At 43.5% G+C, this 26,368-nt stretch overlaps 1 protein-coding gene across 16 annotated transcripts in view; it reads left to right on the top strand.

Annotated features, from left to right (window-relative positions):
- DLG2 (discs large MAGUK scaffold protein 2) overlaps nt 1-26,368 on the top strand; it is a 1,357,480-nt gene that overhangs the window by 1,041,052 nt on the left and 290,060 nt on the right. For all 16 annotated transcript variants that reach the window (XM_056561360.1, XM_056561363.1, XM_056561361.1 and 13 more), the window contains one exon: nt 7,445-7,547. In XM_056561360.1, coding sequence (XP_056417335.1) covers nt 7,445-7,547 — 103 coding nt within the window. The remainder of the gene's footprint in view (nt 1-7,444; nt 7,548-26,368) is intronic.

Below are 26,368 nucleotides of genomic sequence, written 5' to 3' on the forward strand. Positions count from 1 at the left end.
GCCGGTCAGAGCCATTCCTATTACCGGATCTCCTACCTTTAGTAATCCTTATTACTTACATTTCCCTGTGCAATGTACTGGGCAGCATGGTGACTCGGTGGGCAACACTGCTGCCTTTCAGTGCCGGGGTCCTGGGTTCAAATTGTACCAAGGACATCATGTTCACCATATTCTATAACACATTTCTGTATATTTAGACTGTCATCTTCTACCAATAATCTGCTCCATTGGACCAGCTATCATCCAGAACCACTACAGAGAGGAAAACCTGTAGGGCAAGAGCACAGAATACTGCTCTGGGGAATCCACTTTTTTGGAAGGAATGTGAGAATTTGAAATCTAGGTTACCCCATCATCTGTTTAAAGGGGTACTCCACTGAAAACATCTTATCCCCTATACAAAGGATAGAGGATACGATGTCTGATCGCTGGGGACCCCCGTGATCTCCAGCGCGGCACCCCGGTCATCCATGCACGGAGCAAACTCTACTGTGTGCCAGATGACTAGCGACTACAGCTGCCAAGCCCCCTCCATGTCTATGGGAGGAGGCGTAATGGCTACGTACTAGCCGTCACATCTCCTCTCATAGACATCAATGCAGGGGGCGTGGCATTACCTTACGAACACTGAAGCTCCAAGCTTCCGTGTTCCGGACACAGCCGCTGCTGCCGGCCCGGAGATCGTGGGTGGCCCACCGGTGGGGACCCCCGCAATCAGACATCTTATCTCCTATCCTTTGGAAAGGGAATCAGTACTTGCTGCTAAGAGCCGCAGACACGATTGGATAGCTGTTAGGGTATAAAAGGTAACAGGTATCTTTCCTGGGGATGATAGTGGTCACAAAACTAATAAAACTGCCTTATTTTATTTATCAGCCAAGTGTCAGAGAGGCGTGGCTGCTCTAGTGCCACAGCCTGGCATGCTTCCTCGTTCATCCTCGCCTCTCAGCCCCCCTTTCATTGTAAGCCAGGTCCTGTATGTCAGTCCAGGAGGACCTTGAATTTAAGGGAGTGTGAGGAGGCGTGCCAGGCTGTGGCACTTGAGCAGCTTGGCTCCACCTCCTTGACACTTGACTAAGAAATAAAAAGTAGATTTTTATAAGTTTGGTGACCACCAGAAGCTCCAGGTAAAGTACAGTAAGCGATTATACCCTAAGAGCTATTCAACAGAGCCTACAAGCTTTTAGAAGCAAATACAGCTGACAGATACCCTTAAGGGCCTATAAAGGCACTTTTATGGGGCACTATGGGTGGTACAGTATTGAGGGTACTAAGACTGACACTGTTTTGGGGCATTATGGTGGTATGGTTCTAAAAGTACTGTGGTTAACACTGTCATGAGACACTGTCACTCGTATAGTTCTGGATGCTATGGTTGGCACTGTAATGGGGCACTATGCTTGGTACAGTGCTGAAGGTACAGTGGTTAATACAGTTATGGGGCACTGAGGCTGGTACAGCTCTGAGAATACTATGGCTGGCACTTTAATGGGGCACTTTACCTGCTACAATATTGAAGTTACAGTGGTTCACACAATTATGGGGCACTGTGACGTGTACAGTTCTGAGGATACTATGGCTCGTACTGAAATGGGGCACTATGCCTGGTACAGTTCTGAAGGTATGGTAATTAACACAGTTGTGGGGTACTGTGACTGGTACAGCTCTAAGGCTGCTTTGACTGGCACTTTAATGGGGCACTCTGCCTGGTTCAGTTCTGAGGGTACAGTGGCTAACACAGTTATGGGGCACTGGGACTGGTACAGCCCTGAGGGTGCTTTGGCTGGCACTGTAATGGGGCATGATGCCTGTATAGTTCTAAAGGTATGGTGGTTAACACAGTTATGGGGCACTATGAATTGCACTTTAATGGGGCACCAAGCCTGTTACAGTTCTGAGGGCACTACAGCTGCCCCTGATAAGAGGCATTTTGGTTTGTACGGTTCTCGGGGAACTGTTGCTGTCTCTATTATATTGTTTTGCCTTATTATGGTCTATTCACATGTACAGTACAGTGACCCCCCGACCTACGATGGCCCCGACATACGATCATTTCAACATACGATGCTTTTGTATGTCGGGGCCATCACATAAACGGCTATATGGCAGCACAGACTGCTTCAGCTGCCACCGGATAGCCATTTACGGTGCCCCGTGTGGTCCGGTGACGATCACTTACCTGTCCTCGGGGCTCCGGTACGTCCTCTTAGGGATCCCCTGCATCGTTAGCGCTCTCCATCTTCGTCATCTCGTCGCTGCGCACACCGTCCCGTCATCCAATAGGAGCGGCGATGGCGGCAACGGAGAGCGAGGATGCCGGGGAAGCAGAGGCCTTGCAGAAGCGTCAGGGACACCTCGGGGACGCGGCGACAGTGATGGAAGGCGACATCCAGGGCAGCGGTGACGAGCGGTGACGGTCCGGAGCGGCGGGGACAGGTGAGTACAACCTCCAATACCAGTGGTCTTCAACCTGCGGACCTCCGGATGTTGCAAAACTACAACTCCCAGCATGCCCGGACAGCCGTTGGCTGTCCGGGCATGCTGGGTGTTGTAGTTTTGCAACATCTGGAGGTCCGCAGGTTGTAGACCACTGTCCTATACTTTACATTGCACGGATCCCTCAACATACGATGGTTTCAACAAACGATGGTCCATTTGGAACGGATTACCATCGTATGTTGAGGGACCACTGTATTCTTTGCATATTTGATGCGCAGGATTTTCTGCTGCAGATTTCAATGTAAACTGAACGACTGAGCACAGCTTGAAATCCAGCGCATTAAATCTGTGCAGAATACCGTACGTGTGAATAGACCCTTATAGTAACATAGTAACATTGTTCATAAGGTTTAAAAAAGACCAGAGTCCATCAAGTTCAACCTATATCCCAAATGAGTCCCTACTGAGTTGATCCAGAGGAAGGGAAAACACCCTCGTACTAGAGGTAAAAATTCCTTCCCGACTCCAAATATGGCATCAGAATAAATCCCTGGATCAACGTTCTGTCCCTATAAATCTAGAATCCATGTGGGAGTATAAATTATTGTAATTGTTTGTGTTAAAGGGGTATTCCAGAAAAAAAAAAAAATTATATATCAACTGGCTCCAGAAAGTTAAACAGATTTGTAAATTGCAATGCTATGCAAGGATAGAAAATAACGCTGCACTCACCCACTTGAACATTAAAAGTCCTTCTTTATTATGCAGGTATAGGACACTCGGTGAAAAGCATGCATGTGCGGGGAGCGAGAGACGCCGCTCTCGGTGCAGGGGGCGTACCACTAGACAACTAGTTTCGCGTTATAGGCAGACGCTTCTTCCGGTCAGATTTGTAAATTACTTCTATAAAAAAATATTAATCCTTTCAGTACTTATGAGCTTCTGAAGATAAGGTTGTTCTTTTCTGTCTAAGTGCTCTCTGATGACACCTGTCTCGGGAAACGCCCAGTTTAGAAGCAAATCCCCATAGCAAACCTCTTCTAAACTGGGCGTTTCCCGAGACACGTGTCATCAGAGAGCACTTAGACAGAAAAGAACAACCTTAACTACAGAAGCTCATAAGTACTGAAAGGATTAAGATTTTTTAATAGAAGTAATTTACAAATCTGTTTAACTTTCTGGAGCCAGTTGATATATATAAAAAAGTTTTTTTTTACTGGATAACCCCTTTAACCCCTTAACGACGCAGGACGTATATTTACGTTCTGCGCCGGCCCCCGCTATATGAAGCGGGATCGCGCCGCGATCCTGCATCATATCGCGTCGGTCCCGGCGCTCATCAACAGCCGGGACCCGCGGCTAATACCACACATTGCCGATCGCGGCGATGTGCGGTATTAACCCTTTAGAAGCGGTGGTCAAAGCTGACCGCCGCATCTAAAGTGAAACTGAAAGTGACCCGGCTGCTCAGTCGGGCTGTTCGGGACCGCCGCGGTGAAATCGCGGCGTCCCGAACAGCTGACCGGACACCGGGAGGGCCCTTACCTGCCTCCTCGGTGTCCGATCGACGAATGACTTCTCTGTACCTGAGATCCAGGCAGGAGCAGTCAAGCGCCGATAATGCTGATCACAGGCGTGTTAATACACGCCTGTGATCAGGATGAGAGATCAGTGTGTGCAGTGTTATAGGTCCCTATGGGATAATAATGATCAGTATAAGAGATCAGTGTGTGCAGTGTTATAGGTCCCTATGGGAGCTATAACACTGCAAAAAAAAAGTAAAAAAAAAAGTGTTAATAAAGATCATTTAACCCCTTCCCTAATAAAAGTTTGAATCACCCCACTTTTCCCATAAAAAAAATAAAACAGTGTAAAAAATAAAATAAACATATGTGGTATCGCCGCGTGCGTAAATGTCCGAACTATAAAAATATATCATTAATTAAACCGCAAAGTCAATGGCGTACGCGCAAAAAAATTTCAAAGTCCAAAAAATGAATAAAAAGTGATCAAAAAGTCTGATCAAAACAAAAATTATACCGATAAAAACTTCAGATCACGGCGCAAAAAATGAGTCCTCATACCGCCCTGTACGTGGAAAAATAAAAAAGTTATAGGGGTCAGAAGATGACATTTTTAAACGTATAAATTTTGCTGCATGTAGTTATGATTTTTTCCAGAAGTGCGACAAAATCAAACCTATATAAGAAGGGGATCATTTTAACCGTATGGACCTACAGAATAATGATAAGGTGTAATTTTTACCGAAATATGCAGAAATATGTAGAAACGGAAGCCCCCAAAAGTTACAAAATGGCGTTTTATTTTCGATTTTGTCGCACAATGATGACTAATGTCACTGCAAAGTAGAATTGGCGACGCAAAAAATAAGCCCTAATATGGATTTTTAGGTGAAAAATTGAAAGGGTTATGATTTTTAAAAGGTAAGGAGGAAAAAACGAAAGTGCAAAAACAGAAAAACCCTGAGTCCTTAAGGGGTTAAATGTTAATGTATGAAATTTATAATAAAATAAAGTATAAAAAAATTAAATAATAATGTTATTACTCTCCAAAAATGCATCCAGACCCGTTTTGAACTCTTTTATAGAGTTCACCATGACCACTTCCTCTGGGAGAGAGAATTCCACAGTCTCACTGCTCTTACAGTAAAGAACCCCGTCTGTGCTGGTGTAGAAACCTTCTTTCCTCTAGATGTAGAGGATGCCCCCTTGTTATAGATACAGTCCTGGGTATAAATAGATCATGGAGAGATCTCTGTACTGTCCCCTGATATATTTATACATAGTTATTAGGTCGCCCCTAAGCCTTCTTTTTTCTAAACTAAATAACCCTAATTCTGATAATCTTTCTGGGTACTGTAGTCCTCCCATTCCCCGTATTACTCTGGTTGCCCGTCTTTGAACCCTCTCCAGCTCCACTATATCTTTCTTGTACACTGGTGCCCAGTACTGTACACAGTATTCCATGTGCGGTCTGACCAGTACTGTACACAGTATTCTATGTGTGGTCTGACCAGTACTGTACACAGTATTCTATGTGTGGTCTGACCAGTACTGTACACAGTATTCTATGTGTGGTCTGACCAGTACTGTACACAGTATTCTATGTGTGGTCTGACCAGTACTGTACACAGTATTCTATGTGTGGTCTGACCTGCACTGTACACAGTATTTTATGTGTGGTCTGACCAGTACTGTACACAGTATTCCATGTGTGGTCTGACCAGTACTGTACACAGTATTCTATGTGTGGCCTGACCAGTACTGTACACAGTATTCTATGTGTGGTCTGGCCAGTACTGTACACAGTATTCTATGTGTGGTCTGACCAGTACTGTACACAGTATTCTATGTGTGGTCTGACCAGTACTGTACACAGTATTCTATGTGTGGTCTGACCAGTACTGTACACAGTATTCTATGTGTGGTCTGACCTGCACTGTACACAGTATTTTATGTGTGGTCTGACCAGTACTGTACACAGTATTCCATGTGTGGTCTGACCAGTACTGTACACAGTATTCCATGTGTGGTCTGACCAGTACTGTACACAGTATTCCATGTGTGGTCTGACCAGTACTGTACATAGTATTCCATGTGTGGTCTGACCAGTACTGTACACAGTATTCCATGTGTGGTCTGACCAGTACTGTACACAGTATTCCATGTGTGGTCTGACCAGTACTGTACACAGTATTCCATGTGTGGTCTGACCAGTACTGTACACAGTATTCCATGTGTGGTCTGACCAGTACTGTACACAGTATTCCATGTGTGGTCTGACCAGTACTGTACACAGTATTCTATGTGTGGTCTGACCAGTACTGTACACAGTATTCTATGTGTGGTCTGACCAGTACTGTGCACAGTATTCTATGTGTGGTCTGACCAGTACTGTACACAGTATTCTATGTGTGGTCTGACCAGTACTGTACACAGTATTCTATGTGTGGTCTGACCAGTACTGTACACAGTATTCTATGTGTGGTCTGACCAGTACTGTACACAGTATTCCATGTGTGGTCTGACCAGTACTGTACACAGTATTCCATGTGTGGTCTGATTAGTACTGTACACAGTATTCCATGTGTGGTCTGATTAGTACTGTACACAGTATTCTATGTGTGGTCTGACCAGTACTGTACACAGTATTCTATGTGTGGTCTGACCAGTACTGTACACAGTATTCTATGTATGGTCTGACTAGTGATTTGTACAGCGGTAGAATTATTTCCTTGTCGGGGGCATCTATGAGGTACTTTGTAGCGTCCCTACTAGGGTTCTTAAGCCCCTCAGCGCCTGCTCGTGGCACATAATTGGTTCCAAAGAAAGCAAAGTTGGTTGTATTGTACTGGACCATTGGGTTCCATCATTGTGTTAACCCTGGGGCCCTAAGGAGCATTTTCTTGTTCCCTGGTCTGGCTATGACTGGGCTGCTACAGTTGTGGTTACACTGTAGTGGGCACTAGTATAGGGGGGGGGGTTGACTGTCACTGTTGGCATGGCCACATAAGCTGTTACCACTCTACTGGCTTTATCAATGAGCTTATAGAGGAATTGTGGATGGTAATGTTATGGGGGTTTGCCTTGATCTATTGTGGGGTCACTGCAATTTACTTTGTTTTAGGGTCACTGTGGCCTGTCTATGTAAAGGGACACTTCATGATACTTGGTGACAATATTATGGGGGTGCTGTTTCTGGCTTTTATGTAGGCTCTCTAGCATTTAGAAGAAGGGGCATGTAAAAGATTTGCCATAGTAGCCTCTGAGCCCCACCTAGGCCCGTCCATATTGCAACCCCCCAAAAATCTCAGGGTCAAATAAGATCCCTCCTATCATTCCCGCTCCTCCTTTACAGTGCCCCCCCCCAAGGGGCAGGTCAGTTCAACCCCAGGGTAACAGCACCCCACCTCCCCCTCCCCCTCAATGTAAAGGGTCCTTCCCAGGAACAGAATGAACATTTTGTGCCCCCTTCTTCTTCACAGGTGAATGGCATTGATCTTCGCGGTGCCACCCATGAACAAGCTGCCGCTGCCTTAAAGGGTGCGGGTCAGACGGTCACAATTGTAGCACAATACCAGCCTGAAGGTAAGAGACGGAGAAATTACTAAAAAGACTGTGATCACTTATAACTAACCAATCAATGAGAAGTAACAAAAAGTAGCAATATCATTTGTAACCAGCAGAGGGCAGAGGTGCTAATCCATTCACTACTAGTAATACTTTGTGTCCATTGATGTATAGTATTATTTGTAAATGATGAATCCTACTCATTTCTATAGGACTTAGGCTTCATGTACAGTACGTTATGTGCCGGGGTCAGTGATATAGTCTGTATATATAGGGTTATGTGTTAGGCCATTATGCCAAGATCACAGCTTTACCAAATTAGAAACAATATTTATTCTATCCATAACAAGTCTATGCACAATAATCATATAATCAGCACAATTTATTATGTGTATACACAGTCAGTTGCATTTTGGTTTTACTATTATGTGAGTCATTGTGATAATTGTCATTTTGTCATTCTGTTAGGATAACCACATTACAACTATAGCCAATTAGCACAATTATATACTGTATATAAGGAACCATATCAATACACAAATAGATATTTTTTTGTCTTGTTTTTGTTGTTTTTGTTGTTTTATATATGTGTTACAGCCATCATTCTGTTATGATCTGCAGATGCTGAACCACATTACAACTTTAAAAAATGATCACAATACTGTACATATAGAGGGACTCGTATCACTACACAAATGTATTGAGTTTTATTCTTCTATGGAATAATCTTTGACAGAAGACCACTGAAAACTGCCTTAAAGGGGTATTCCGGGCAAAAATATCTTATCCCCTATCCACAGGATAGGGGATAAGATGTCTGATCGTGGGGGGGGGGGGGGGGCGCTGCTGGGAACCACGGTGATCTCCCTGATGCACCCGCATTCTATGCATCTCTAGTTTCTGAAACCTCCGGCCCCCTCCCTTCATGTCTATGGGAGGGGGCTAGACGGCCATCACGCCCCCTCCCATAGACGTGAATGGAGGGGGCGTGGCATTACGTCACGTCCCCAGTCCCGGAGGTTTCCGAAACTAGAGATGCAGCCCTGCATAGAATGCGGGTGCTGCAGGGAGATCACGGTGGGTCCCAGCAGCGGCTCCCCACGATTAGACATATTATCCCCTATCCTTTGGATAGAGGATAAGATGTTTTTGCCCAGAATACCCCTTTAAAAAGTGTTTTGTTAGATAGATAGATAGATAGATAGATATGAGATAGATAGATATGAGATAGATAGATAGATAGATATGAGATAGATAGATATGAGATAGATATGAGAGAAAGATAGATATGAGATAGATAGATAGCTAGATATGAGATAGATAGATATGAGATAGATATGAGATAGATAGATAGATAGATAGATAGATAGATATGAGATAGATAGATAGATAGATAGATAGATAGATATGAGATAGATATGAGATAGATAGATATGAGATAGATAGATATGAGATAGATAGATATGAGATAGATAGATAGATAGATAGATAGATATGAGATACATAGATAGATAGATAGATATGAGATAGATAGATATGAGATAGATAGATATGAGATAGATAGATAGATAGATATGAGATACATAGATAGATATGAGATAGATAGATAGATAGATAGATAGATATGAGATACATAGATAGATATGAGATAGATAGATATGAGATTGATAGATAGGTAGATATGAGATAGATAGATAGATAGATAGATGGATATGAGATAGATAGATAGATAGATATGAGATAGATAGATAGATAAATAGTTTGAATTTAAATAAATATATATGTATGGCAGCATTCGTTCCATGTCATTCCATGCTGAAGCACATTGCAACTTTAAAGGGGCATTCCAGGCCAAAACTTTTTTTTTATATATCAACTGGCTCCGGAAAGTTAAACAGATTTGTAAATTACTTCTATTAAAAAATTTTAATCCTTCCAATAGTTATTAGCTTCTGAAGTTGAGTTGTTGTTTTCTGTCTAACTGCTCTCTGATGACTCACGTCCCGGGAGCTGTGCAGTTCCTATGGGGATATTCTCCCATCATGCAAGGGATATTCTCCCATCATGCACAGCTCCCGGGACGTGACATCATCATTGAGCAGTTAGACAGAAAACTTCAGAAGCTAATAACAAATTTATTTACAAATTTACAAATTTGTTTAACTTTCCGGAGCCAGTTGATATATAAAAAAAAAGGTTTTGCCTGGAATACCCCTTTAACCAATGATGTCACTACGGTTTATATAGTGTATTTGGGGAGTCCTATCACTCTTTTGTCCCCATATACACTATATGAACTGTTTTGCCATAATTTGTTAAAGTTGCAATGTGGAAGTCTTGTTTTTTAAATATTTGACAATTGTTCTTTTATACTCTGCAGAAGCTGCAGCATATCACAACTTTCACAAAATAGCATAATACTGTACATATATGTATAAATTATGGCTTTTTATATCAATACATCATTGATTAATTTTTTCTTTATATATATATATATATATATATATATATATATATATATATATATGTCAACGTGACAGCTTTTATACTGTTGTGAGTTGCAAACACACCACTTTACAATTGATCACAATACTGTACAAATATATGGCCGGTCATATTAGTACCCAAATTGACAGTTGTCATTCCATTGTGATCTGCAGATGCTTTGTAGGGGACCTAACTAAGGGCATAAAGTATAAAATAAGGGCATGGCTGTATAGGGCTTTTGACCCTGAATCCACACACACCTTAAATTCGTTAATTGACCCTTCTGGAGACAATATATCATAGTTTAAAAATATATGCAAATTAGGCTTTGGAGCCCAGTGGGCATTACCCTCAGCTCCAGCAGGGTTTGTCCTCTTAACCAGTTGCTCACTCCCCTCTGTGCACTGGTCACCTCTTCTTCCCATGAGCACAACTGGTGATTAGAGGGGGCGGGAGTAGCTGGAAAAGAGGACAAACACTGATAGGCTCTAGTGGCTGAGGGTAACACCCACTGGACTCCAAAGCCTAATTTGCATTTTGTTTTAAAGGGTATTCTGGGATTTATTTTTTTATTTGACTGTGTAGTTCATAATATAATTTCTGTACCTGTGTTTGATGGCTGGTCTCACAATTCTTATGTAATCTTTGCCCTAATGTTCATTTTTAGTATCACTAGTCAGGTGTTGAAAGGGAGCTTGTCTGTTCTTCAAAGGGCGGAGCAATCACTGGGTGGAAGGGAGATCATTCTACACAGGACTGCAGGGAATTGTAGTTTAAAGCACAGCATACAAGGGAGCCTAGCTGTGCTGCAATTGGTGGGGTGACTAATGTATGGGAGGAAGAAAAGTGACTTCACACTTACAAACAAGGGATTCTGGGACTTGTAGTTGGAGGGAGGGAACTCAAACAGGAAATAGCCATTTCACAAAAAGAAAGCAGCAGCGTTATGGTAGACTCACAACACAGCCATTTGGCCCCAAGACAAGCACAGATCCTTCCTAAGCATGTCTATTACTGTCTGGCAGGTAAGTACTAAAATCTCCTTATGATGGAGAACCCCTTTAAACTGTGATATTCCGATGCTGGAGGTATCCCATAACTAATGAGAAGTATGTACGGATTCAGGGTCTAAAGTCCTATATAGCCATTCCCTTACTTTATACCCTCCAAACAAGAATACTATCTATATGAAAAACCATTAAAGGGGTACTCCACTGCCCCAGGAACATTTTGTTCCGAACTCTGGGTGCGGGATGCGGGGGTCGTGATGTCACGGCGATGCCCCACAGCCACGCCCCCTCCCATAGACTTCCATTGAGGGGGGGGGGGTGGCCATGACGTTGCAACCCCCGCAGCCCTCACTCATCAATCGGAACAAAATCGGACGCTGGGGCAGTGGAGTACCCCTTTAAAAAAGATTCAACCAAGAAAAGGGCAAAGTGTCACCGTAATCCGTGTGTTTGTGATGCGGCCTCCCGTCACATTCCGGGCTGTACATGTGGATATTGTATAAGTGGGTAATGAGCCGAGATGGCGGATGTAATTGCGCATTTCCCTCAGGGATATCTAAGGGATTCTATTCATTTCCTCTTTGCTTACCTTGCACGTTGTATTGTAATTTGCTTTCATTAATTTTTGATTCTCTTGTTATTGTAACTTGTTTAATTGATGAGTTAATTATAGAAGGAACTTTATATAACCCTCCGAGAATTTACTGTCCTCTCTACTAATACATATCTCTGATCACTGCCGTACGCAGATAGGGGGAGGGGTAGGCTGTGCTCCCCATTCTTGGCATCTTATTATGGTCAGATCTGGCATTCAAAATGTCTTGTTCAAATAGGAGTCCATCGCCATCTGTAGTGGTCTTCAACCTGCGGACCTCCAGATGTTGCAAAACTACAACTCCCAGCATGCCCGGACAGCCAACGGCTGTCCGGGCATGCTGGGAGTTGTAGTTTTGCAACATCTGAAGGTCCGCAGGTTGAAGACCACTGCTATACACAGTGGTGTACGTTCTATGGCTTCAGGGCCCATGGTTGTAAGGGTCCTGTACTCGCACTGCTTCTCCAGCTTCCTGATGCTAGCCTTTTTCCAACAGCCACCACAAGGGGGAGCTCACTGAATTTTTTACATTTACTATTGATTTCCAAACTAGCTGTATAAATAGCTGCAGTATGCTCCCCCTAGTGGTGGCTACAGGAAACCAGATTTTCTACATTTGCAGAGTTCCAAAACTTTTCTTACCCTCTACATACATTATAATTGTATATCTATTCTATATCTATAATGCAGCATATAATATAATGCATATTGACTTTAGTTTAAAAAAAAATGTTTTTATTTTATTTTTACTAGGATCCAATGATTTATAAGTATGCCTAAAACAATGCTAGCCATTTATGTCATATTCTATGTTTCCTTGTCTGATACAAATGTGACATTCACATTTAAAGGTTTTTTTTACATAAAAATTTATGTATGTCAAAATTTGTCACTGTGTACATACATTACATTACTTATCCTGTACTGATCCTGAGTTATATCCTGTATTATACTCCAGAGCTGTACTCACTATTCTGCTGGTGAGGTCACTGTGTACATACATTACATTACTTATCCTGTACTGATCCTGAGTTATATCCTGTATTATACTCCAGAGCTGTACTCACTATTCTGCTGGTGGGGTCACTGTGTACATACATTACATTACTTATCCTGTACTGATCCTGAGTTTTATCCTGTATTATTCTCCAGAGCTGTACTCACTATTCTGCTGGTGAGGTCACTGTGTACATACATTACTTCTCCTGCACTGATCCTGAATTATATCCTGTATTATACTCCAGAGCTGTACTCACTATTCTGCTGGTGAGGTCACTGTGTACATACATTACATTACTTATCCTGTACTGATCCTGAGTTACATCCTGTATTATACTCCAGAGCTGTACTCACTATTCTGCTGGTGGGGTCACTGTGTACATTACATTACTTATCCTGTACTGATCCTGAGTTATATCCTGTATTATACTCCAGAGCTGTACTCACTATTCTGCTGGTGGGGTCACTGTGTACATACATTACATTACTTATCATGTACTGATCCTGAGTTATATCCTGTATTATACTCCAGAGCTGTACTCACTATTCTGCTGGTGAGGTCACTGTGTACATACATTACATTACTTATCCTGTACTGATCCTGAGTTACATCCTGTATTATACTCCAGAGCTGTACTCACTATTCTGCTGGTGGGGTCACTGTGTACATTACATTACTTATCCTGTACTGATCCTGAGTTATATCCTGTATTATACTCCAGAGCTGTACTCACTATTCTACTGGTGGGGTCACTGTGTACATACATTACATTACTTATCCTGTACTGATCCTGAGTTATATCCTGTATTATACTCCAGAGCTGTACTCACTATTCTGCTGGTGGGGTCACTGTGTACATTACATTACTTATCCTGTACTGATCCTGAGTTATATCCTGTATTATACTCCAGAGCTGTACTCACTATTCTGCTGGTGAGCTCACTGTGTACATACATTACATTACTTATCCTGTACTGATCCTGAGTTATATCCTGTATTATACTCCAGAGCTGTACTCATTATTCTGCTGGTGGGGGTCACTGTGAACATACATTACATTACTTATCCTGTACTGATCCTGAGTTATATCCTGTATTATACTCCAGAGCTGCACTCACTATTCTGCTGGTGAGGTCACTGTGTACATACATTACATTACTTATCCTGTACTGATCCTGAGTTATATCCTGTATTATACTCCAGAGCTGTACTCACTATTCTGCTGGTGGGATCACTGTGTACATACATTACATTACTTATCCTGTACTGATCCTGAGTTATATCCTGTATTATACTCCAGAGCTGTACTCACTATTCTGCTGGTGAGCTCACTGTGTACATACATTACATTACTTATCCTGTACTGATCCTGAGTTATATCCTGTATTATACTCCAGAGCTGTACTCATTATTCTGCTGGTGGGGGTCACTGTGAACATACATTACATTACTTATCCTGTACTGATCCTGAGTTATATCCTGTATTATACTCCAGAGCTGCACTCACTATTCTGCTGGTGAGGTCACTGTGTACATACATTACATTACTTATCCTGTACTGATCCTGAGTTATATCCTGTATTATACTCCAGAGCTGTACTCACTATTCTGCTGGTCTGATGATTATGATATAAATTAGCCATAAATGTCAGTGGTGGGAGTATTAGCTCTTTTTGTCCAAATATATTATTTTCTCATATAATAGTTTCCCAGTTTATAAGGCAAAATCTGATGTATCCACCGTCATTCTGTAGTCAGATCGGGCCCCGGGTCCCTGACTCATCCCCATTCTTCCGGTATGGCTGTGTAGGATCGGGGCCCGGTTGTGCGGGATCTCATTCATGCCTCGTCTCCGCTCCCTAATTACTGACTAATAAAGCTTAATTAGATGACAGTGAAGCTCAATGAGTCATAAACAGCGTGTTATGTTTTCTACACCCACATCCCTAATAGAGCTCAATGATTTCCCGAATGTGGTCTTGGAGGAGCAGACTTGGCCGTCCTCTCACCATTATGCCCTCAATATGTGTGTTGTGACTCCAGGAGACGTTGTTATTTGTTGCGTTTTTGCCGTCTTCTGTTTTCCATCTTGGAAGACGCCAATTCGAATCAGATCTAAAGGATGATGTCAGCTGCAAGTAAAAGCCATACTGCACTGCCTTCCATTCCTTTCCTTGTAGAGTGACAGGGTATGCAGGCCCGATCCACCTATAGGCAAAATAGGCAGCTGCCTAGAGCGCCTCCTTGATGAGGGCGCAGCTCTGTCCACTGCAAGAAAGATATTGCACACTGTTGCCAGGTCCTGATAGCAACCGCTCACCCCAGTAGTAATGTGATTACATGAGGAGGAGGTTAGTTTGTTAATGTGTCCCCTGCAGTAAGGTGGGGCGTGTAAAAGGGCGGAGCCAATGGGCTGAGTCGAGGGGGCGACAGAATTAGCTTTTGCCTAGGGTGGTAAAAATTCTTGCACCAGTACTGTAGATATGTGTGGCCCCCTCTCCACTCAGGTCTGGGCCCCCTTGTTCTCCAGATTGATGGGGGTCCCAACAGCCAGACCCCTACCAGTAACTTTCCTATTCATAGTTGCACGTGGAATTCTATTTAACAGAATAACAGGGGCTGAGGGTGATTTCGAACACTGTACCCAATATTGCCAGGGGACAACTGTATGGGTGCCCTCCAGACACCAAGGGGAGCGTTATGAGGGTTTTTTCTTTATGGGGATCACTAAGGGGAAACTTTTTATATGGAGCACCAAGAGGACTTGATTACAAATTTCCTACCATTTTGACTCTCCAGATGTTATGCATGACGACATGTCTCCATGGTAACAGACTACAAACAAACCCTGTGTAGTCACATCCAACATGAAAAAGAGTGTTTCCACTTTAAACATCAACAGGAAATGCCCAAAATGTTTCACCCCTGTGACCTCTACATATTTAGGGAAAAGAGGTCTCACTGGAGGTGGGGGGGAGGGGGGGGGGGACTTTGTGTCAAATTCAATAGTATTGTTTTTTTTATTTTTTATTTCTTATAGAGTTTACATATTTTAAATTCCTAAATTTCTACTCTCAGCAACGGAAATTGATAGATTTATTTGAAGCCCGTGTGAAATTTGCATATTTTGGTATTTTTGTGTATGTTTTTTTTTTACAAGCTTCTAAATCGCGGATTTGCTTTTCCCCGTTTCGGTCCAGTGTCATCCACGTTACCTTACCAGTAATTGTGTGGAGCCTTTTAACCCCTTAAGGGCCGGCCGTTTTTCCGTTTTTGCCCTTTCATTTTTTTCCTCCTTACCTTTAAAAAATCATAACTCTTTAAATTATGCACCTAAAAATCTGTATTATGGCTTATTTTTTCGCCACAAATTCTACTTTGTAATGATATCAGTCATTTTACCCAAAAATCTACGGCGAAACGGGAAAAAAAATCATTGTGCGACAAAATTGAAAAAATACAGCCATTTTGTAAATTTTGGTGGCTTCCGTTTCTACGTAGTAAACTTTTCGGTAAAAATGACACCTTATCTTTATTCTCTAGGTCCATACGGTTAAAATGATACCCTACTTATATAGGTTTGATTTTGTCGCACTTCAGAAAAAAATCATAACTACATGCAGGAAAATGTATACGTTTAAAATTGTCATCTTCTGACCCCTATAACTTTTTTATTTTTCCGTGTTCGGGGCGCTATGAGGGTTCATTTTTTGCGCCGTGATCTAAAGTTTTTGTCGGTTACATTTTTTGCATTGATCTGACTTTTTGATCGCTTTTTATTCATCTTTTCATGATATAAAAAGTGACCAAAAATACGTTATTTTGGACTTTGGAATTTTTTGCGCGTACGCCATTGACCGTGCGGTTTAATTAGTGGTATATTTTTATAATTCGGACATTTCCACATGCGGCGATACCACATATGTTTATTTTTATTTACACTGTTTTTTTTTTATTATTGGAAATGCCGGGTGATTCAAACTTTTATTAGGGGAAGGGATCATTCAAAGGGTTAATGATTTTTTTTACACTTTTCTTTTGCAATATTATAGCTCCTATAGGGGGGGCTATAACATTGCATTTACTGATCTTTAACAGTGTTCAATGCATCTCCATAGAGATGCAATGATCAGTGTTTTCGGCGATTGAATGCTCATGCCTGGATCTCAGGCTTGAAGCATTCACTCGGCGATCGGACTGCAGGAAGGAAGGTAAGAAGACCTCCTCCTGTAGTACAGCTGTTCGGGATGCCGCGATTTCACAGTGGCCATCCCGAACAGCTCCCTGAGCTAGCCGGGCACTTTTACTTTCACTTTTAGCCGCGTGGCTCAGCTTTGAGCGCGCGGCTAAAGGGTTAATAGCGCACGATCAGTGCCGCGCGCTATTAGTGGCGGGTCCCGGCTTCATTATGATGCCAGGCCCGCCGTGATATGATGCGGGGTCACCGTGGGACCCCGCATTATATCACGGGAGCGGGACCAAGGACTTCATACGTCCTTGGTGGTTAAAGGGTACTCCGGTGGAAAACATTTTTTTTTTTTTTTTTTTTTAAATCAACTGGTGCCCGAAAGTTAAACAGATTTGTAAATGACTTCTATTAAAAAATCTTTACCCTTCCAGTACTTTTTAGCAGCTGTATGCTACAGAGGAAATTCTTTTCTTTTTAAATTTCTTTTTTGTCTTGTCCACAGTGCTCTCTGCTGACACCTCTGTCCGTGTTAGGAACTGTCTCTGTTCCTGAGACGGGCATCAGGTGTCAGCAGAGAGCACTGTGGACAAGACAAAAAAAGAAATTCAAAAATAATAGAATTTCCTCTGTAGCATACAGCTGCTAAAAAGTACTGGAAGGGTAAAGATTTTTTAATAGAAGCCATTTACAAATCTGTTTAACTTTCGGGCACCAGTTGATTTAAAAAAAAAATAAAAATGTTTTCCACCGGAGTACCCCTCTTAAATCAGTGTCTCCCAACCGGGGTACCTCCAGCTGTTGCAAAACTGCAACTCCCAGTCATCATTAAATTTTGCCTGGAAATTCCCTTTAATAAAGTCCCTATTTGTTTGTATGGATAATGTTTTGAATAGCCTGGGAGTTTCAAAACTACAATTCCCAGCATGCCTGGACAGCCGTTGGCTGTCCAGGCATGCTGGGAGTTGTAGTTTTGCAACAGCTGGAGGCACCCTGGTTGGGAAACACTGCTTTAAATGATTGAAATCAATAGAAAAAAAAACCAATTATACTGCGTGTCTACCACTTATTTGCATAAGATTATAGCGTACAAGTAAATGCCTCTGAACGCCCTAGACATTGGCAGGTGTATTGCGGTAATTAAAGTAAAAATTACAATTTCTATAGAACAATACATTAAGAATGTCAATCTAATTGTGCATCATTAAAGCTGCGGGCGCAGGTGAAATAGAAAATGGGAAATAAATTACAAATTTGCTTCTCATTAAAACGGAGTGTTTCTGTATTCACGCCACCTGTTGTTATTTGTAGATACAAAAAATAATTAAAAAATAGTGAAAGAGAAAAAAAAAAAAGTATATAGAGCCCCTATAGAGTTAAAGGGGTCTTCCAAGACTTTTACCATCAGAGTCTGAGCAGTGGCGGTCTGATGACACCCAGCACACCTGCCAATCAGCTGTTTGTTGCAGCTGCAGCATCCGCATCCATAATGAAGACAGCGCCATATATTATGCAGTGGCCATATTGGGTTACTGCAGCTCGGTAAAGGTTTATTCACACTACAGAATTTTCTGCCCATTGTTTTTATCTTTGGCCAAAAATTAACCTTTCTAATATACTTAATAAAAAAAAAAATCTCCTTTTTATAGAAATAATGGCTTAAAAACAAAACAAAAACACTAGGGGTCCTCATACCATCCATAACATAATCCTGTCCGGCTGCAGCATCATCTTTGTCCCAGCTGAAGCACTGGCTGGGACAAAGTCCAGGAAGTGAGGGCAGGACTAGCATTCCTCTGTGCTCACTCCTGTCCTATCAGACTGCAGAATGAGGGGGTTACAGAGCAGCCTGCAGTGATTGGATGAAGAGACCCAACACAGCACAGCAGACTCAGGGAGGAAGTATTGCATGGTGAGTGAGTGGGGGCTCAGTGCTTGCCTCGGACACGCCCATTCCTGAGCAGTGGATGTCATAATGAGTGAGCAGCAGAACAGCAGAATTTGTGAGCCAAATGCAGAAACTAGATACTGTATGTAAGCTAGACAGAAGTTAGACATGTAAAGGTATCTGCATGACCTAGTGAGTAACATATATAAGCGTTATTTTTTTTCTGTGATATGACAGGTACGTTTTATGGTGGACCTGAGGAAGGTGCAAGTCAGAGCAGAAACACGTTGTCCTATCATTCACTTCAATAATGTAAAAGTTTTTAGTACGTACTGTGGTTAAAGGGGTACTTCACCCCTAGATAGAGGATAACATATCTGTTTGGTGGATCCGGCCGCTTGGACCCCCCATGATCTCTGGGCCAGTGCTACGGTGTTACGGATATGGAAGTCTGGGGCTTCCGTGATCATGACATCATGCCACGCCCCCTCTATTCATGTCTATGGGAGGGGGCGTGGTAGCTGTGTACTAGCCATCACACCCCTCCCATAGACATGAATGGAGGCGGGGTGGCATGCTGTCACTATCACAGAAGTCCAAGGGTTCCATGGATTTCCAGCGCTGGGTCGGAGATCGCGGGGGTGCCCAGCGGCCAGACCCCCTTGAGATGAAACATTTTATCACCTATCCTTTGCATAGGGGATAAAATCTCTAGGGGCAGAGTACCCCTTTAATGGATATTCTGGGATTTTTGGTTCTTTGAATGGGAGACATGGGCAGCAAAGTTAGTCTAGTTACTAATATACTTCCTTTACCTGTGTTTGGTGGCTGGTATCAAATTTCTTTGTCTTTTTTTTTCCCTGAAAGGTCCTTTTCTGCAACCTACAAAATTTGTGTTGTCTCGGACCTTTCCTAGCTTGCTGTGCGGCCCAAGACAATACATCACAGGTCAGGTGCTGAAAGGGGGCTTTGCTGCTTCGTCTGTTGTGTGTGAAGCCGTTCCCCTGATGACATTACCGGTGCACATGTGCATTCATCATCACACAGATCCACAGCTTGTGTGTCAGGTGATGTTGGGCAAGTCATGTGATCAAATGGATGGAGCGTGGCTGTGCTACAATGGGTCGGGTGACCTATACGTGGGAGAGAATAAGTCACCTTCCACCATGAAACAAAGGATCCTGGGGATTGTAGTCGGAGAGAGGCCACAGAAACAGGAAGTAGCCAGTTCCCAAAAACAAGCCAGCAGCATAATTGGGGGGGGACAGGACATGGCCATTTACCACCAACACAAGCACAGATCCTTATAAGCATGTCCATTACTGCATGACAATTAATTACTGAAGTCCCCTTATGTTGGATAACCCCTTTAAGACATTTCATGCAGTGAGATGACAGTGCCTATATGATCCCCCCTCTCCTTTTACTCTCTATTCCATTTGCCTATATATCTGCTACCAGTGATTGTGGGAGTGGCTTCTCAGGGCAGCATACTGTCACGTCTATATGCCTTCAATAGGGTTTTGCCTATTCATAGCACAACTCCAAAAGGTTATGTGGTGACCCACGGATGTATGGCGGGACCACGGGTGTAGCGGTGTGAGTGGTGGGATCAGATGGTATTAACCCCGGGGGCAAGATGTTGTTAACCCCTAGTGTTCGTGATGCCAGTGTGGTTTTAGGGTTCCGGAACACCACACGCCCGGCTTCTCCGCTATCCCATTTGGTAGTAGTGAAATGAGAGTCCACAACCAGTTATGGTCAAACGGAGGTGAGTAGAAGACAGATGGAATTATCTTCACAGCTAAGGCCAGATTTCCCAGAGAAGTGGCCAGGACCCAGAAGGACCTCGCAGCTTGCTGGACCAATATACTTGTAGTTAACTTGACTCGAGATTGGACTGGACTTGACTATATGCAGGACTTGACTAGTTTCAGTGACAGGAGACATAGACTTGAGACTTACTTGAATGACTGTAGCTTTTGGGGTCTTCCAGATGCTGATCACTTGCACTGAGATCTCTGGTGTTTGCTGTCTCAGTGGCAGATGGAATCTCCTAAGAGAAGAGAGTGAATTGTAATGGCCGCCCCTTTATATAGTGGGGGGCTGGACTAAAGCCTGTGGGTCATAGGTTAAGCTGGTGCTCTCTGGGAGAACATGTGGCAACAAATCACGTGAGTGCATAACATAACATGTGACAGACTTAAACAGGTCCTTGAGACCTCCCACAGGTCCTATGTACTACCTAAACATAGGGATCCTGTCTAGGCATTAAAGTGATATACACACCATTCTGGAAACAACAGGGGGAGACCATGCAGGGGAGCCCCCAGGTCACTGAGGGACTCAACCTGACAGGACCTAAGGGTACTACAGGACCAGGTACTGGGACATCACAGTTAGTCCCTTTTTACCGCCAACCCAGAACAAGCAATGGGATCCCGCTCTTCCTTCCGACAAGATTTATTTCAGCTTTCACTCCGCCCTGCGCCTCTTTTCCTTTTTTTTTTTTTTTTAGAAGATTCGTTGGGAAACATAGAGAATATCCTTTACTAGCACAAACTCCTAGACACAAACCAGATAATATGGAACCGTCTACCAACGCGAGCGCTTAAATAAAAACCACCGCAATCTGCGGCGGATGACATTCACGCTGCAGAAGATGGGAAACAGATGGAACGCTGTGTGATATGATGGGGGGGGGGGGGGGCACGAGCGCGTGCAGTGTACACAGCAGATGAGTACAGAACGTCGCCATGCTACGGCACCAACTGTCCATGATATATTCTCACAGAGTACTGCGAAAGGAATGGGTTAAGGCAAAAATATATATATAGATTTTTTTTATTTTTATAGTAATTTATTAGAGGATGCGGCAGGGAAACAAAGCAAATTGCGTTTTATTATGTAGTCTGCAGCACATAAGCTATAGGCACTGTAAACTAGAATCCGTATGTCACTCTGCACATGGCTATTTTTTAGGAGAAATGCAGATTTTTGTTTAGTTTCTAAGAAGTATAAAAAAAATAAAAATAAAATAATAATTTATTTTTTCCCCGAATTGGCAATCCCTAGTTGTCAGAGGTCCATTGATAATACGCTGATCATGCAGTGTCCCATTGTTGGGACCCCCAATGATCAATCTGTGGGGACACCTGACAAATACCTCAGACTGATGTAGTGTGCCTCCAGCTGTTGCAAGACTACAACTCCCAGCATGCCCGGACAGCCGAAGGCTGTCCGGGCATGCTGGGAGTTGTAGTCTTGCAACAGCTGGAGGCACACCGGTGAGGAAACACTGCACTAGAGAGACGCCTTCTAAAGGAAAAAGTCCACCAAAGGGTCCCATTCATTTCAATGGGACACGACCACCTATCAATTCAGTTGGCATCTGTAAATTTCCCACCAAAAAATCCCCCCAAAAATTCCAGCAACCCCCAAAAAATCCCGATCCTGTCGATCAATCTGATCCCATTCAGTTCTACATGACTCGAACTGATAAGCTAGAACAGGCATATTGAAAGGAAAAGCGGCCATTGTTGCCCTTAGCAACCAATCAGAGCTCAGCTTTCATTTTAATAGAGCAGATAAAAAAATGACATTGGTTGCTATGGGCAACAAAGGTAGTTTCAGTACATAAGGCCCACCGAGCTAGAGCTAGATTTATCCCCCAAAAATTGTTAAACGATAGCTCTCTTTGTTGCCAGTAGCAACCAATCAGAGGCTAACTTTCGTTTTAACAGAGCAGCTTAAGAACTGAACGCCGAGCTGTGATTGGTGGCTTGGTGGCTACGGGCAACAAAGACAATTTAAAAAAAAATTTTTTTTTACTTCTTTAAGGTTATGTTCACATGTACATAATTTTGCTGTGATTTTCCGCAGCGGAATTTCCACATCGGATTATTTTGCTACCCATTGACTTCAGAGGGCCTGCAGCAAATCTCCTGCTGATTTTCCACTGCGGAAATTTAGCTGCAGAGAATCCTCTGCAGATTATGTTAGGGTACGTTCACACGGGCGGATTACCTGCAAATTTCCGCAGCGTATTTGCTGCAGAAAATTTGCAACGGATTTTGCTACCATTGACATCAAAATTTGCAAATCTGCCTCTACTGCGGCTTTTCTGCTGATGGAAGTCAATGGTAGCAAAATCCGCTGTGGATTTTCTGCAGCAAATACGTTGCAAAAATTCCGCAGGTAATCCACCCGTGTGAATGTATCTTAAGGGTCTCTTTAGGGTATGTTAACATTGCGGAATCTCAGATTCCGTTAGGCGGCCGCCACCGAAATTACTTTGTTGTTAGGACCGCGGAGCACTGCGCCGTCACCATTGACGGCTATGCAGTACTCGCGGAATTCCGCGCAAAGAATGAACATGTTCTTTCTTTGCGCGGAAGGATTTCAGCGCCGGAATTGAAATTACGCAGTGTGAACGGGTCTCGCGGAAGACACATTCACACTGATACTAATGTTCACTGCGCGGAATTCCACTCGCGCATTTCCACGGGAATTCTGCAGTGTGAACATAACCTTACACGGCAGAATTTGCAGATTCCATGCAGATTCCACCTCAAATTAAAGCCCAATAGACTTCTATGGGATTCCGCACTCCCATTCACACTTCTGAATTTCCGCATGGATTCCGCTCAAAATCTGCACAAGCCAGAAACCACCCAAATGAATGTGGAAGCAGAATTAATGCGGATGTGTGGAAATTCTGCCGTGTGAGTAGACCCTTAGGGCTCATCCACACTGCTAAATCGCTGCCTAGGCACAGATTCTGTCTGCGCCGGACATCGCTGAAACACATCAGCGGTAAAATCACATGGACATGCACCATCTCCATAGTCTGGGTGGAATTCCACCAAACGAAAGAACATGTTCATTCTTTTGCCTATGTTCACACAGCTGAATTTTCGTGCGGAATTCCGCCAAAAAATACCGCTTGGAAATTCCGCAAAATTTACTGCACATTGAATTAAATGGGGATTCCTCAGTCTCGTTCACACAGCCGAATTTCCACTGTGGAACTTCTGCTTTCCGGATTCTGCAAAAAGAAACATTGAACGTGTCTTTAAATTTTGCGGAATTCCATTGAAGCCATCGGGGCTTTGAATTTCGCCAGAATTCTGTATTTTGAGCAAAATTCCACATAACTGCAAAAATTCCTTGCGGAATTAAATTTTAGCGGAATGACAGAATTTCTGTCATGGGAACATACTTTGGAGGGGCCCTGAATATTGGATTTTTGCTTTGAAATTTTCTGCCACGGAAATTCCGCAGTGTAAACGGTGCAGCAGAATCCCATCGAAAGCGGAAATACCACAGTGAAATTTTGGGGCGAAAATTCAGCGGTGTGGCTCATTCACACTACGGAATCTCCGGTCCGGAGATATTTTGGACAGAGTTTCCATCTGAACCGTTTCGGCGGAGTCTGGAATTGCGACGGCAGAAATTCTGTAATGTGAATGGTGCAGTAGAATCCCATTGAGAACAATGGCAGGTTGCTGCACCATATTTTCCGAGTGGAATTCCGCTTGGAAAATCTGTAGCGTGAATGTACCCTTATACGGTTTTTGTTAAAGGGGTATTGCGGGCAAAAACATTTTATCCACTGTATAAAAGGATAGGGGATAAGATGTCTGATCCCGGGGGGCTCGCTGCTGAGACTCCCCACAATCTCCCTGCAGCACCCGCATTCTATGCAGGTGCTGAATCTCCAGTTTCGCAAACCTCTGGGTTTCCAGGACTGGGGACATGACGTCACGCCACGCCCCCTCCATTCATGTCTATGGGAGGGGGCGTGATGGCCGTCACGCCCCCTCCCATAGACATGAATGGAGGGGGCGTGGCGTGACGTCATGTCCCCAGTCCCGGAAACCCAGAGGTTTCCAAAACTAGAGACCCAGTCCCCGCATAGAATGTGACTTTACGTCCCTAGTCCCAGAAACCCGGAGGTTTCCGAAACTGGAGACGCAGCCCTGCATAGAATGCGGGTGCTGCAGGGAGATCGCAGGGGGTCTCAGCAGTGGGTCCCCCGCGATCAGACATTTTATCCCCTATCCTTTGGATAGGGGATAAAATGTTTTTGCCCGGAATATCCCTTTAATTCTGCCCTATTAGAATTTCTTTGAAGTCATGAAGCAGTTTGACTTTTGTTACCATGGAAACAACATTTAAACTGTGTTGTTTCTATGGTCACTCGTGTTATAAAGGAGTGTCACCTACTCAGTCTATGCATACATGGGTTGCCGTTCCACAGACTGCGTGCGATATCGTAGCTCGGCCCGTTCGCTTCTATATAGCTGGGCTGCAATACCAGACCTAACCATTGAACCGGTGTGGCGCTGTGTCTGAAAGAGAGCAGCCATGTTTTTCTTTCATATGACAGGGCCCTGAATATTCTGACTTAGTTCAAATGTAGTGAATGTTGACATCTCTTCTTCCAAAGAATCCGTGGGATCCGCGTGACGTCACTTTAATGTCAACGTGATCTTATCTCTTGTGACATTTAAGAAACATCTCGGCGGTCAGAGTCTTCTATTGTAACGAGTCGGGGGGAAAAAATGACGGGAAAACAAGGGGTTAATCAGATAAAGCCACCATTATGTAAGAACGTCTCTCTCCCGGGGACAACGCGAAGAAGACATGTCTCGCCTCAAATACCATAGTCAATGACAACGCTGAGGTCAAGCAGTCCCGGCGTAATTATATCCACATCATTTATTATTTACAGGCGCTACACAAAGATGGTTGTTTTTTTTTTTTCTGGTTTTTATTTTTTATTTTACTGTCGGAAATGTCATCCTTCACATCAGAAAAGACGTCTCAAGGAGCAAAATCCAAGGGATGAGTCGTCATCCAAGACAACATGGGATCTTCATGGTGGATAATTGCCGGGAACGGCGTCATCTCCGGCATGTTTGGATTTCAGGGTCACTTAGCGTCACACCCGATGGGATGTCAAGCGCTTGTCACCGACAGTTTATGTCAATTATGTTTGTTGGGTTTATTGACGGGAGATTTCTTACTTCTTATTCATGAATTATTCCACAGTCGTTAAGGACACTTTAAGGGATACAGACGTCTGCAGCGTGTGCCTATGGGGAGAGCGAAGTAACCGATACACAATCCCACTGTAGTGTAGGGAGAGCGAAGGAACGATACACAATCCCACTGCAGTGAAGGGAGAGCGAAGGAACCGATACACAATCCCACTGTAGTGTAGGGAGAGCGAAGGAACCGATACACAATCCCACTGCAGTGTAGGGAGAGTGAGGTAACCGATACACAATCCCACTGTAGTGTAGGGAGAGTGAGGTAACCGATACACAATCCCACTGCAGTGTAGGGAGAGCGAAGGAACCGATACACAATCCCACTGCAGTGTAGGGAGAGCGAAGGAACCGATACACAATCCCACTGCAGTGTAGGGAGAGCGAGGTAACCGATACACAATCCCACTACAGTGTAGGGAGAGCGAAGGAACCGATACACAATCCCACTGCAGTGTAGGGAGAGCAAAGGAACCGATACACAATCCCACTGCAGTGTAGGGAGAGCGAAGGAACCGATACACAATCCCACTGTAGTGTAGGGAGAGCGAAGGAAGTGATACACAATCCCACTGCAGTGTAGGGAGAGCGAAGGAACTGATACACAATCCCACTGCA

This window comes from Hyla sarda, chromosome 2 (assembly GCF_029499605.1).
Source record: "Hyla sarda isolate aHylSar1 chromosome 2, aHylSar1.hap1, whole genome shotgun sequence".
Classification (NCBI taxonomy): domain Eukaryota; kingdom Metazoa; phylum Chordata; class Amphibia; order Anura; family Hylidae; genus Hyla; species Hyla sarda.